Source organism: Rhinoderma darwinii, chromosome 4 (assembly GCF_050947455.1).
Source record: "Rhinoderma darwinii isolate aRhiDar2 chromosome 4, aRhiDar2.hap1, whole genome shotgun sequence".
Taxonomy (NCBI): Eukaryota; Metazoa; Chordata; class Amphibia; order Anura; family Rhinodermatidae; genus Rhinoderma; species Rhinoderma darwinii.
Genome location: NC_134690.1, coordinates 298,480,285 through 298,493,898, shown reverse-complemented (window position 1 = coordinate 298,493,898; position 13,614 = coordinate 298,480,285). Strand labels below are relative to the sequence as shown.

At 42.2% G+C, this 13,614-nt stretch overlaps 1 protein-coding gene across 1 annotated transcript in view; it reads left to right on the top strand.

Moving 5' to 3' along the window:
• PGBD5 (piggyBac transposable element derived 5) overlaps positions 1 to 13,614 on the top strand; it is a 202,604-nt gene that overhangs the window by 46,423 nt on the left and 142,567 nt on the right. Inside the window, exon 2 of the mRNA XM_075862644.1 lies at positions 4,181 to 4,608. Coding sequence (XP_075718759.1) covers positions 4,181 to 4,608 — 428 coding nt within the window. The remainder of the gene's footprint in view (positions 1 to 4,180; positions 4,609 to 13,614) is intronic.

The window sequence follows — 13,614 nt, the reverse complement described above, 5'->3', positions numbered from 1 at the left end:
TATATGTAGTCTATAGATCCATCTACATTCTTTCTGGAGAAGTTTGTCCAAATTTCCACCGCGACTAGATGATCTAATGACCTCAATTATTTTAAATGTACCTCTCTCATGTGTCTCGCTAGGCATGTATCTTCTCTGCGTCGGATATTTCCTATATGATCTAGGACTCTTCTTCGGAATTCCCGAATTGTTTTTCCCACATAATTTAGTGGGCAGGTGCATGTAGCCATGTAGACAACCCCTTTGGACTTGCAGTTTCCAAATTCCCTATTGGTGAAATCTTGTCCAGTAGACGCACTCCGAAAGCTGTTACTTTTAACAATGTGCTGGCATGCTCTGCATGATGCACATTGAAATGTCCCTACTGGGGGGTCTGGTAACCAATCCATCCGTGGGGAAACCTCGGTGAAGTGACTGTGGACCAGTCGGTCCTGGAGGTTTCTTCCTCTTCTAAACAGGATGCCACTGCCTGGTTGAGATCACTGTCCGCTGTTAAAATTCCCCAGAATTTCTTAAAGATTAAAATAGCACTAGTAAAAGAAAAAATATGACCACAATCTGCATTGTTTTTGAATCAAACAGGATCTATGTGTAGTTTATAGTGGAATGAACACATATTCCGTAGAAACAGATGCGTAATAGTTTTCCTGTTGTTGATAGACCTGGAATGAACAGGATCTATGTGCAGTTTATAGTAGAATGAACACATATTCCGTAGAAACATATGCGTAATAGTTTTCCTGTTGTTGATAGACCTGGAATGAACAGGATCTATGTGCAGTTTATAGTAGAATGAACACATATTCCATAGAAACAGATGCGTAATAGTTTTCCTGTGCTTTATAGACCTGGAATGAACAGGATATATGTGTAGTTTATAGTGAAATGAACATATATTCCATAGAAACAGATGCGTAATTATTTTCCTGTGCTTGATAGACTTAGAAGTGTAGCGTCCATGGCCGTCGGGTCTACTCACCTCCTGACGCCCGCAGCCATGGATCTGGGAGTGCTGGTCCCCATCTCCTTCCCAAGAGATGCCAGTGCTCACTTCCGCTCCGGTCCGCTGTGTCGCGTAGGGTGCGCGCGCACGCTCGTGCCCGCTCTTAAAGGGCCAGCGCGCGCATGAAGAAAATCATCAACATCATCATCAACACACATGATTTCCTGGACTATAAGGGTATGTTCACACGGCCAAATTTCAGACGTATACGAGGCGTATTATGCCTCGTTTTACGTCTGAAAATATGGCTACAATACGTCGGCAAACATCTGCCCATTCATTTGAATGGGTTTGCCGACGTACTGTGCAGACGACCTGTTATTTACGAGTCGTCGTTTGACAGCTGTCAAACGACGACCCGTAAATTTACTGCCTCGGCAAAGAAGTGCAGGGCACTTCTTTGCCACGTAATTTGAGCCGTTCTTCATTGAAATCAATGAAGCACGGCTCAAGGTTTACGAGCGTCTCAGATGCCTCGTAAATTACGAGGAGGAGCTTTTACGTGTGAAACGAGGCAGCTGTTAACAGCCTGTCTTTTCACACGTAACTGCCTCTCAGCGTGTGAACATACCCTAAGAATGCCCCAGCCCTTCTGATCTATGCCTGAGCTTTGTTAGTATTCCCATGTCTTTCTTGCAAATGGTCCCTTAGTGTTTCCCGTTCCAGTTGTTAGCTGTTACCTGTTCCTGTATCCCGTGCTGTATTCTTGTTCCTGTGCCTACTAGTTGGAGTCCTGTCTACTGCACCTGTGTCATCCGCCACGTCCTGTGTCATCTGCCACGTCCAGAGGGATTCGCCACGTCTGGCGCAACCTCCGGCACCTGCTGTCATCCGCCACGCCTGGCGTTACCTGCTGCACCCATATCCATCCATGCCAGAGCTACGGCCACTGTCTGGACTATCCAGGTACCCTTATGCGGGACTTTGTATTGAAGGGGTTCCCTGTTTGGCCAGCTGCCTCCCTGCTACGGCGGTGCGGCCTACTGGGTCCACATGCCCACACACCGTGACAGGAATGAACAGGATATTTGTGCAGTTTATAGAGGAATGAACACATATTCCATAGAAACAGATGCGTAATAGTTTTCCTGTGCTTTATAGACCTGGAATGAACAGGATATTTGGGCAGTTTATAGTGGAATGAACACATATTCCATAGAAACAGATGCGTAATTATTTTCCTGTGCTTTATAGACCTGGATATATGTGTAGCTTATAGTAGAATGAACACATATTCTATAGAAACAGATGCGTAATTATTTTCCTGTGCTTGATAGACCTGGAATGAACAGGATATATTTGTAGTTTATAAGGGAATGAACACTGATCGGCGCTGTAATGTAGATAACAGTGGTTTTTATTTTGAAAAACTATCATTTTTGATCATGGTATGAACAATTTTAGATTTAGGCTAATTAGGTTCTTAATGCCCAAGTGGGCATTGTAAAGTGAAGTGTATGACGCTCTCCAATCAGCGTCCTACACTTCTCTTCATTCCAGCCCAGCTTCTTTCACTGCACAGCGTGATCTCGCTGTGAATGACAGCACAGCGTGATCTTGCGAGATCACACTGTGGTGATTAAGTCCCACAGAAACTTTACCGAAGTGTCGGAAGTGTGAATACTAGGAGAGAGGAAAAGGCATATGTACAAAATTGTGCACACCTAAAATAATAAGAAAGGGATACGAAAAAACGGGAATGAAAAGACCAAACTTTATTATACACTACATACAAAATATAAAACCATTTAAAAAACATAAATAAATATGGTGTATATCAATAAAGAGCTATCATTCCAAAACTAAGTTCACGTATCCAGTGGCACCTGTTTATTAGAAATATGTGTTCGTTCCCAATAACTATACATATACAAGTCCAGGCCTATCAAGCAGAGGAAAATTATTAGACCACTATTTCTATGGAATATGTGTTCATTCCCTTATAAACTGCACATAGATCCTGTTCATTCCAGGTCTATCAAGCGCAGGAAAACTATTACGCATCTGTTTCTATGGAATATGTGTTTATTCTACTGTACTATAAACTTCTCATAGATCCTGTTCATTCCATGTCTATCAAGCACAGGAAAATGATTATTCATCTGTTTCTATGGAATATGTGTTCATTTCACTATAAACTGCACATATATCCTGTTCATTCCAGGTCTATCAACAACAGGAAAACTATTACGCATCTGTTTCTATGGAATATGTGTTCATTCTACTATAAACTACACATAGATCCTGTTTATTCCAGGTCTATCAAGCACAGGAAAATGATTATGCATCTGTTGCTATGGAATATGTGTTCATTCCACTATAAACTACACATAGATCCTGTTCATTCCAGGTCTATCAAGCACAGGAAAACTATTACGCATCTAATTCTATGGAATATGTGTTCATTCTACTATAAACTACACATAGATCCTGTTTATTCCAGGTCTTTGAAGCACAGGAAAATAATTACGCATCTAATTCTATGGAATATGTGTTCATTCCACTATAAACTACACATAGATCCTGTTTATTCCAGGTCTATCAAGCACAGGAAAACTATTACGCATCTAATTCTATGGAATATGTGTTCATTCTACTATAAACTACACATAGATCCTGTTTATTCCAGGTCTTTGAAGCACAGGAAAATAATTACGCATCTAATTCTATGGAATATGTGTTCACTCCACTATAAACTGCACAAATATCCTGTTCATTCCTGGTCTATCAAGCACAGGAAAATAATTATGCCTCTGTTTCTATGGAATATGTGTTCATTCCGCTATAAACTGCAGATTGATCCTGTTCATTCCAGGTCTGTTAAGTGCAGGAAACATTTTTACACATCTGTTTTTATGGAATTTGTTTTTATTTTCTCATTAACTACAAAGAATCTGTTCATTCCATGTTTTCGAAACATAAAAAACTCGTATCTTTTTTATATATTTTTACTCATCATTTTTACTAATATTGTTCATTCTTTTTCTTCATTCGTTTTAGTATGTCCCTTTTTGGTCATATTTTTGCAGTTTTATTTTGTTATATATTTAGCATATATTGGTCTTGCAAGCATAATACAAAATAACCCTAAATATTTTATTATGGACTACATGTATCCTATCCTAATGTATGCAAATGTTGTAAAAGAAAATAAATAATGTTTCTGTTTGTTTGCAGGGCCTACCCGTATAATGCCATCCAATTCCAGAGCAATTGATTTTTTTCAACTGTTTGTCCCTGACAACGTGATGAGAAACATGGTGACCCAGACCAATATGTATGCTAAGAAGTTCCAAGAAAGATTTGGGTGTGATGATGCATGGATAGATGTCACCCTTGCTGAGATAAAAGTATTTCTGGGCTACATGATATCGACTAGTACCCATCATTGTGAATCAGTGCTCAGCATATGGAGTGGTGGATTTTATAGTAACAAGAGCATAGCACTTGTTATGACACAATCACGATTTGAGAAAATTCTGAAATTCTTCCATATTGTGGCATTCCGCTCCAGCCAGACATCCAATGGACTCTACAAGATTGAACCCTTTCTTAACTCTTTGCAGAACAGTTTTGATTCGTCTTTCAGACCTTCACAATCACAGGTAAACATTTCAAGAAACGTATAACAAAATGTTTCAATGCATCAATAAACACCATAATTGTGCAACCAAGTAAAGATCATCTCTCCCACATTGTCTCAATCATAAAAGAGTTTCATTTGCAGGTTTAGACAAGTTATCATTATATAAGTCAAAACGAGTAAGTGTTTTTCAGCCAGAGACCTTACTGGAAGGAGCAGCTAAGTGGTAAAATACTATTTAAAACAAGCAGCTGAGCGAGTGTGGGAGCTTGGGAGTGTTCATTGATTTTAAGTGTGCAGAGTCTTGTGATTTAAAGTGTAGCTAAACGTTCGACAAACTTCTGACATGTCAAAGTGACATGTCAGAAGTTTGGATTGGTGATGGTCCGAGCACTTAGACCCCCACCAATTGCTAGAATGAAGCAGCTGAAGCACTGGTGTGAGCGCTCACCTGCTTAGTTTCTGTTCGGCTTTTTCCGGAAATAAATGTATCAGAGTACGGGCTCATAGACTTTGTATTGAGTCCGTACACCGATACAGTCATCGGTGTACGGACTCAATACAAAGTCTATGAGCCCGTACTCCGATACATTTATTTTCTGGAAAAAGCCGAACAGAAACTAAGCAGCTGAGCGCTCACACCAGTGCTTCAGCTGCTTCGTTTTAGCGATTGGTGGGGGTCTCAGTGCTTGGACCCCTACCAATCCAAACTTCTGACATGTCACTATGACATGTCAGAAGTTTGTCGAACGCTTAGCTACACTTTAAGATTCAGTGACTTTAGGTGTGTGTGTGTGTGTGTGTGTGTGTGTGTGTTTTTTGATTTTTTTTTTACAACAGTATCTTGATTCTAGATCCCCATTAGACACAATGAACTCCATTGATGCCTGACGTCTACCTGCTGCCTAGTTCCTAGTAACCTGTATCCTGATCTAGTGCCGTGCTTAGCTGTAGCCGTGCTGTGCTATACCACGCCTGTCCTGTTTCTCCATGCCTGACGTCTACCTGCTGCCTAGTTCCTGCCAAGCCTGCCTTGCTACTGTCCGAGCTGCCACATGTACCATATATAAACTATAGACTCTGACCTGCGCCCTGTTGGCCAGCTGACATACCGCCAAAGCGGTACGGCCCAGTGGGTCCACGAACCCTACGTGACACTAAGTGAGCAACTTTCAACACTTCGGGCAATTGATAACATAGAGAGGAGTTTGCTGCTCACTGAGCAAGCACTCACTGGGGCAGATTCAGGGGAGGATGGTAGCATGGAGGTTCAGGCTGTTGAGGCAGCTAGCTGGGTAACAGTTAGAAAGCAGGGTAGAGGGAGACTAGTCGTGATCTGAAACAACCCAATCAGTTTGCCAAGTTAGCGAAAGAGGGGGACGTCCGTTCAGGTGTAGCACTGCTGTAGCTAGACGCCCGCTAGCAATCAGGGGAATATCTGCTCCAGTAAGGAGGAGAAATCGGAGCTTTGGAAAGGCTCAACAGGTCCTGGTAAAAGGAGACTCTATTATTAGGGGAACAGATGGGGCAATCTGTCACAAAAACCGTGAATACCAAACAGTTTGCTGTCTTCCGGGTGCTCGGGTTCGGAATATCGCAGATCGAGTTGAAAGATTATTGAGGGCGGCTAGTGAAGACCCAGTGGTCACTTGTAGACCTCATTTTAACCAATAAGCCGGACAGGATATCAAGATATCTGAACTCTGAGTAGGACACTGCAGTATTGGCCTCACTATGGTGTTTTAAATAAATGACATTAAGGCCGGATTCACACGACCGTGATTGGTCGGTATGTCAGCTAGATTTCCCTTGCCCGACCAAAGTACATGTGAACAGGACTACTGGCGGCATAGTCATTTAGGCTACATTCACACGGCAGTAAAAACAAAACGGCCATTAAAAACTGATCAACTGTCATTTTTTCATGTCCATTTTGCATCCGTGTGTCTCTAAATTTTCATCCATATCCACTCCGTCTGTCTGTTTTAATGGCTGTTTGTCATCCATTTGCTATCCGTATGTCTTTATTTTTGTCCCAGCTACATGAAAATACCACAGTGCCGATGTAGATAGTGCCACATTGTTCACTGTAGATAGTTCCCACACAGACACTGCCAGTGCTCACATAGTTCCACAGTGCCTACTGTAGAAATTGCTCACATACCATAGTTCCACAGTGCCCATATAGATAGTGCCTCACACAGTTCCCATGTAGATAGTGCCACACCCACCTGTAGATAGTACCCCCATGTAGATAGCGCCACTGTAGCTCCCTCTAGAAGCATTGCCGACGCTCTGGCTGGGGATTCCGCTCCTAGACGGAGTCCCTCACGTCTCTGTCTATATATGGACAGTGACGTCAGGGGCTCCCTCTAAGAGCGGAATCCCCTGCCAGAGCGTCGGCAACGCCCTGGCCGGGGATTCTGCTGCATGAGTAGCCCCTGGCGTCACTGTCCATAAATGGGCAGTGATTTCAAGGGCTTTTCCAAGACTGGAGTCCCCGGCCAAAGTTCTTGCGATGTTCTGGCCAGGGACTCAGCTTCTAGATGGAGCCCCTGAAGTCACTGTCAATATATGGACAGAGACGTCAGGCACTGGCCCTAGGAACGGATTCCCTGGCCATAGCGTTGGAAACGTGCTGTCTGGGGGATTCCACTCCTAGAGGGAGCTACAGTGGTGCTATCTACAGGGGGGGTGGTGGCGCTATCTACAGATCGGTGTTATACTAAAAGTCTCTGGTTTCCAATGGAATAATTTAATTAATTAGATTAATCTCCCAGCCCTACCTTGAGGGCATAAACTGGGACAATATCCTAAAAATTAAAAACACACAAACTAAATGGAACATTTTTAAAAGCCTCTTATGTAGGTCCTATGAAAAATATATACCTTATCGGCCTTCTACAGAAGTAGTTTCAATCCCAACAAGTAACATCCCTAATCACAAAGGTGAGAAAATGCTTTAAAAAAATATAAATTATGCTTCTATTGCCACCTTTTATGACGTTATCATAATTAAGTCAAATACCACAACTCTAAGGCTTCGTTCACATCTGCGTCGGGGTTCCGTTCATGGGTTCCGTCTGACCTTTCCGTCAGGGGAACCATAGGTTTCCGTTTGCATCATTGATTTATTTCAATGGTGACGTATCCGGTGTAAATGGTTTCCGTTTATCACCGTTGTTTAAGGGTTACGTCGTTTTGACAGAATGAATAGCGCAGTCGACTACGGTATTGACAGATACCTTAACCCCTTAATGACCGGGCCTGTTTGGGCCTTAATGACCAAGCCAGATTTGTTAAATCTGGTATGTGTGACTTTATCAGAGAATAACTCTGCGAAAGTTTTGAATATCCAAGTAATTTAGACATTGTTTTTTCGTCACATGTTGTACTTTATTTTAGTGGTAAAAGTAGACTGATACGATTTGCGGAAATTAATTTAAAATTAGAAAAAATGAAGAAATTTTGTAAAAATTATAATTTTTCCCTATTTTTAACGGCAATTTGTCACATGTGTACATACATACAGTACAATTTTTTTGATTAAATATATATTTCCATCTCTTTACTCTATTTTGGCAGCACTTTTGAAAAAAAAAAAATATTTATTTTTTTTGAGCAATTTAGAAGACTTACAAGTTTAGTAATAATTTTATACATTTTGAAGTACATTTGGTTTTCCTGCACCAAGCCAGGTTTTCAGAGGCTCATAGGTGTCAGAATGGTGGAAACCCCCACAAGTGACCCCATTTTGCAAACTACACCCCTTAAGGTATTTATTAAGGGGTGTTGTAAGTATTTTGACCCCACAGTTTTTTTGTAAGAATTCATGCAAAGCATGCGTAAAAAAATATACTCTCACTTTTTTCATAAAAGTATCACTTTGAAGACTGATTTCTTTGTAAATCGACCATAAGAATGAAGAAACACACCCCAAAATCTATCACCCTGTTTTTACTGTTTTCAAAAATGCCCACATTGTGACCCTAATGCATTGCCTGGACACACGGCAGGGCCCCACTATATATTTGGAGAGGTTTTGAACTACCAGAACGATAGAAACTCCCCATAAACTACCCCATTTGGAAAACTAGACCCCTTAAGGTATTTATCTAGGGGTGTAGTGAGTATTTTGACCCCACAGTTTTTTGCTAAATTTAATGCATAGCAGGTGAAAAAAACAAACAAACACTTTTTTCATAAAAGTATCACTTTGAAGACAGATTTCTATGTAAAGCGACCATAAGAATGAAGAAACACACCCCAAAATCTATCACCCTGTTTCTCCTGTTTTCAAAAATGCCCCCATTGTGACCCTAATGCATTGCGTGGACACACAGCAGGGCCCCAAAGGAAGGGAACACCTGGAGGCTTTCAGGACTCCTATTTTGCTTGAAAATGTTTTAGGCCCCAATGTACATTTGGAGAGGTTTTGAGCTGCCAGAACAATAGAAACTCCCCATAAACGACCCCATTTAGAAAACTAGACCCCTTAAGGTATTTATCTAGGGGTATAGTAAGTATTTTGACCCCACAGTTTTTTGCTAAATTTAATACATAGCAGGTGAAAAAAAAATTAAACTTCACTTTTTTCATAAAAGTATCAGTTTGAAGACAGATTTCTTTGTAAAGCGAACATGAAAATGAAGAAACACACCCCAAAATCTATCACCCGGTTTCTCCTGTTTTCAAAAATACTCTCATTGTTGCCCCAATCTGCTTATTAGACGTGTGGCTGGGCCAAAAAGAGAGGGAGCACCCTTTGGCTTTCAGGGCACAATTGAATAAATTCTAGGCACAATATCATGCATTTAGAGGCATTGAGCTGCCTGAACAAAAAAAAAAAACATGCAGAAATGACCCCATTTTAAAAACTAAACCCCTAAAGCTATTCATCTAGTGGTGTAGTGGGCATGTGGATCAAACATTTTTTAAAGGAGGAAATAATGGGTATTATTTCAGACACTATGGGTATATAATGTTTTCTTCAAATTCTTATTACGTTTCCACATGAAATAGAGGAGACGTGGTAGAAGGTTATTTTGTTAGAAATATGGCACATTAATAAATTTGTGCGGCATACAGAAGAGAAGTGAAGCCGTGTATTCATAATGGATACATGTCGCTATAGACGTATTTGCCTGTACTTATGACTATGTCTTGCTGAAGAAGCAGTTGGTGCCATTATGATGTCATTGTGGACAGAATTCTGTCCTAATATAAAATCAGTCAGAGAGGAAAAAATAAACTGTACTGGAGTGACGGGCAATATCTTCAAACAAATGGAGGAAAATGTATCCAACTATGTTGCAAACTCGAGTCTGTTCACTAGATAGAAGAACACCTGCAGGGCTGTCATGACAAGGTTTTGTTTTTTTTCAGTGACTGATTGTACGTCTCTTTAGCTCCATCAATCCCTATATGAGGGACGAACGTGCCAAGTGACGCGGTACACCATAACAGGCCCCTGCCCGGCAAGGTAGAACTTGCTATGTGCACAAAATAACCAATCACCTACAGAATATATAAAGGGGTAATGTCCAAAACCATCTATAGGTACAGTAAAGGATCACTAATCCCCAAAATGATGTCAGTATTTCCAGAAGAACCGTAAGAAAGCCCATGGTGTATTGATAAGGAACAGCTCGAGAGATCCTCCAAAAAAAAAATATCATGTCCGTATCACGGTACAGAATTAGGAATGTAACAGCCGTATGTGGCAGGACATAGTCATAAGAAAAAGGAAATACATCCCCAATTTATTCTTGTAACCATTGCTAAAATGCACGACTTCCACTAATTCAGGGGCGGCACGGGCCGCAGGTGTTGGATTTATCTACTAATAAATGCAATGCCCACATTTATTTTTTATTTCAAGAACACTTGTGGGGTCCATGTTCTGAATAGACAGATGTGGGCTCCTGCACAATAAACTGTATTCATTTGTGAGTGATCAAGTCCTGGATTTAATTGTCCAAGAAAAGTATAAAAAAAGGGGAAAATTAGTTTTCCAGTCTGAAATAAATACTTTACTACCTCCCCGTGAGAATCCCTCCCTCCCTTGGAAAGCTCAGAAACGAAAACAAAATATATGAATAAATTAAATTGACTCCCTAAAAAGAATCCCCCCACCCCACCCTTTTTGGTGTTCCCTAAATTATAGATAAAATTAATAATTAGAAACGGTGTGGTAGGTCTCAAAACAGGGGTAGTTGCACAGGCCTGGATTTGAAGGGCACATGGGGCAGTAAAACCGGGTATCCTTCCGTGTTTACTGCACACCCGGCATCTCCTTTGGGGGTATTCCTTACTCTCAGTGGCAGGGACGGGGTGAAGGAAGTGGTGCTCAGTGAGCCTTTTGACATTCTCTGACTCAAAGGAATCTCCAGGTGCGGGGGAGTCAAACAGGAGGCGCTCTATAATTTTCTCCTGATACTGGAGGAAACTGAGCGTTCCCTGGGTCTTGTACAGCACATAGCTGTTGTAAGTGGCCATCTGGATAAGGTAGATCGCTACCGTTTTATACCAGGCCCTAGTTTTGCGCTTGACCAGGTACGGTTGTAGGACCTGGTCAGATAGATCGACTCCCCCCATGAACTTGTTATAGTCCACCACGCAGACTGGTTTCCTTTTATCAGAGGTAGCTCCCCTCTCTCTCACTGCCACTGTGGTGTCCTCGTGCACGGTGGAGGGCATGTACACGTCCTTTTTTTCACTCCATTTGACAGCGAGCAACTGGTCACTGGTGAATGAGAGTGACACACCCCTTACTAGTCGCCTGGACACCAGTTGTTGAGGGAAGCCGACTCTATTTTTTCTTACCGTCCCACAGGCCCCTGTATTCGCAGCATGGAGGGACTTATACAGGGGGACACTGGTGTAGTAATTGTCGGTGTACACATGGTACCCTTTCTGTAGGAATGGCACCATGAGTTCCCAGACAATTTTCCCACTAATGCCAATATCCTCTGGGCATCCTGGGGGATTAAGGTGGCGGTCCCTGCCCTCATATATAAAAAAGGCACAGGTGTAGTCCGTTGTGCTCTCGCACACCTTATAGAGTTTCACTCCGTATCGGGCTCTTTTGGAGGGGATGTATTGGCGAAACGATAGACGGCCCTTGAAGGACATAAGGGACTCATCTACCGCTGGTTTTTGTCCAGGGGTGTACAAATTTAGAAAAGATGGAGATATGAGGGTTTTCAACTTGTTGAGGTGATCATGGCCTGGGTCACTTCTTGGGGTGATTTGGGAGTTGTCCGAGAAGTGCATGAAGCGCATTAGCGTCTCATAGCGCGTTCGGGTCTTTACAGCAGCAAATACAGGGGTGCTATGGATAGCGCTAGTAGCCCAGTAAGAGCGGATAGAAGTTTTTTTTATTATCCCCATATTTAGTGTAATTCCCCCAAAAATTTTCATTTCACAGACGGTTGTGGGGATCCATCCTCTGGAATAGTAAGACCTGGGATTTTGGGTGACAAATTGCCTGGCGTATAAATTTGTCTGCTGGACAATTAGTTCCAGGACCTGATCGCCTATAAACAAATTAAAAAAATTATAGGGGGTAAAATTTGTGACATCAGAGTTGATGCCTGGAGTCGCTGTAAATGGCGGAATTTGGGGGGAGAAAGAAACTGCAGGATCCCACATTGCGGGAGGGACTGCAGTACTAGGCCCGTCTCCTGACGCTTCACCGGTGACCGCTGCGTCCACCACCATAGGGCTGGGGGATCCAGTGGCAGAAGCAGAACTTGTGTCGCTTTCTGAGCCAAGTTCTGATTCAGTGTCCGTATCACTGCCGGAACCGCTAGAGCATAGCATGGTGTATGCCTGCTCTGCAGAGAAAATTCTGCGGCTTCTGCGGTTCATTATTTTCTTACACTAAACTAACAAGTAAATTTTTTTTTTTTTGTATTTTACATTTTTGGGGGATTTTTTTTTTTTATTATATAATATAGACACAACACTAACAGAAAAAAATAAAAAAATACGGTAAACCGCAGTTAATTACAGCAACTAAAACTAATTCAGCGAAAAAAAAAAAGAATTACGGAGATAACAAGTAATTACCGGTAATCTGGCGTGATTACGGGTAATCTGGTGTGATTACGGGTAATCTGGGGTGATTACGGGTAATCTGGGGTAATTACGGACAATATCGGAACACTGGCGAGTATGTGGTGTATTTTACAGTATAATACAGCACAAGATTTCTATAGTATTTCTCTCTCTCCTCTCACAGATCAACTACAGTGAGAGGAGGGAGGGAAAGAGCACAAATCCTGTGCTGTATTGTGAAAATATGGGACTATGGTCACTGTGATAGGTATATCACAGTGACCATCTCATCAGGGACCAATTATCAGGGTCCCTGATCAGTTTCTATTTACAGGCAGAATAGCTGCCTTAGACTCACAGCGCATGTGTGCGCCATTTTTATTTTTTCCCCGGCAGTTAGGGACGGGGGGGGGGGGGGACGGGGGACACGATCGGTGGCAGCAGGGGGCCTAAGAAGCAGTTTTTTTTTATCTCCTCTCACCAAACATACATGGTGAGAGGAGATAAAATCCTCATTTGCATTGGCACATTTGTTGTAACGGCCGGCAAACAGCGGTCCCCAGTCACTGCTCCAAGCCCTCAGCCACCTCCGGCAGCTGAGAGCAGGGAGCTAAACCTCCCCCCGGCGGCGCTATTTTATTCCGATGCCGCGACGTAAAAAGTCTATGGCATCGGAATAATGCCAGTTAGTGACCGACGTAGAAACACGATGGGCCGGTCACTAACGGGTTAAAAAACGGTGACAAACAAACTATTTGCACCTGATCCGTCACCATTGAAATCAATGGTGGTGCACATGGAAACCTATAGTTTCCGTTTGTTTCAGTTTGGATTCCGTTCGTGGGTTAACCTGACGGAAATCTCAGACGGAACCCATGAACGAAGTCCCAATGCAGATGTGAACAAAGCCTTCGCTACCAATACTGACACTTTCGAATGTGATTACCTACATACATAAACAATCTTG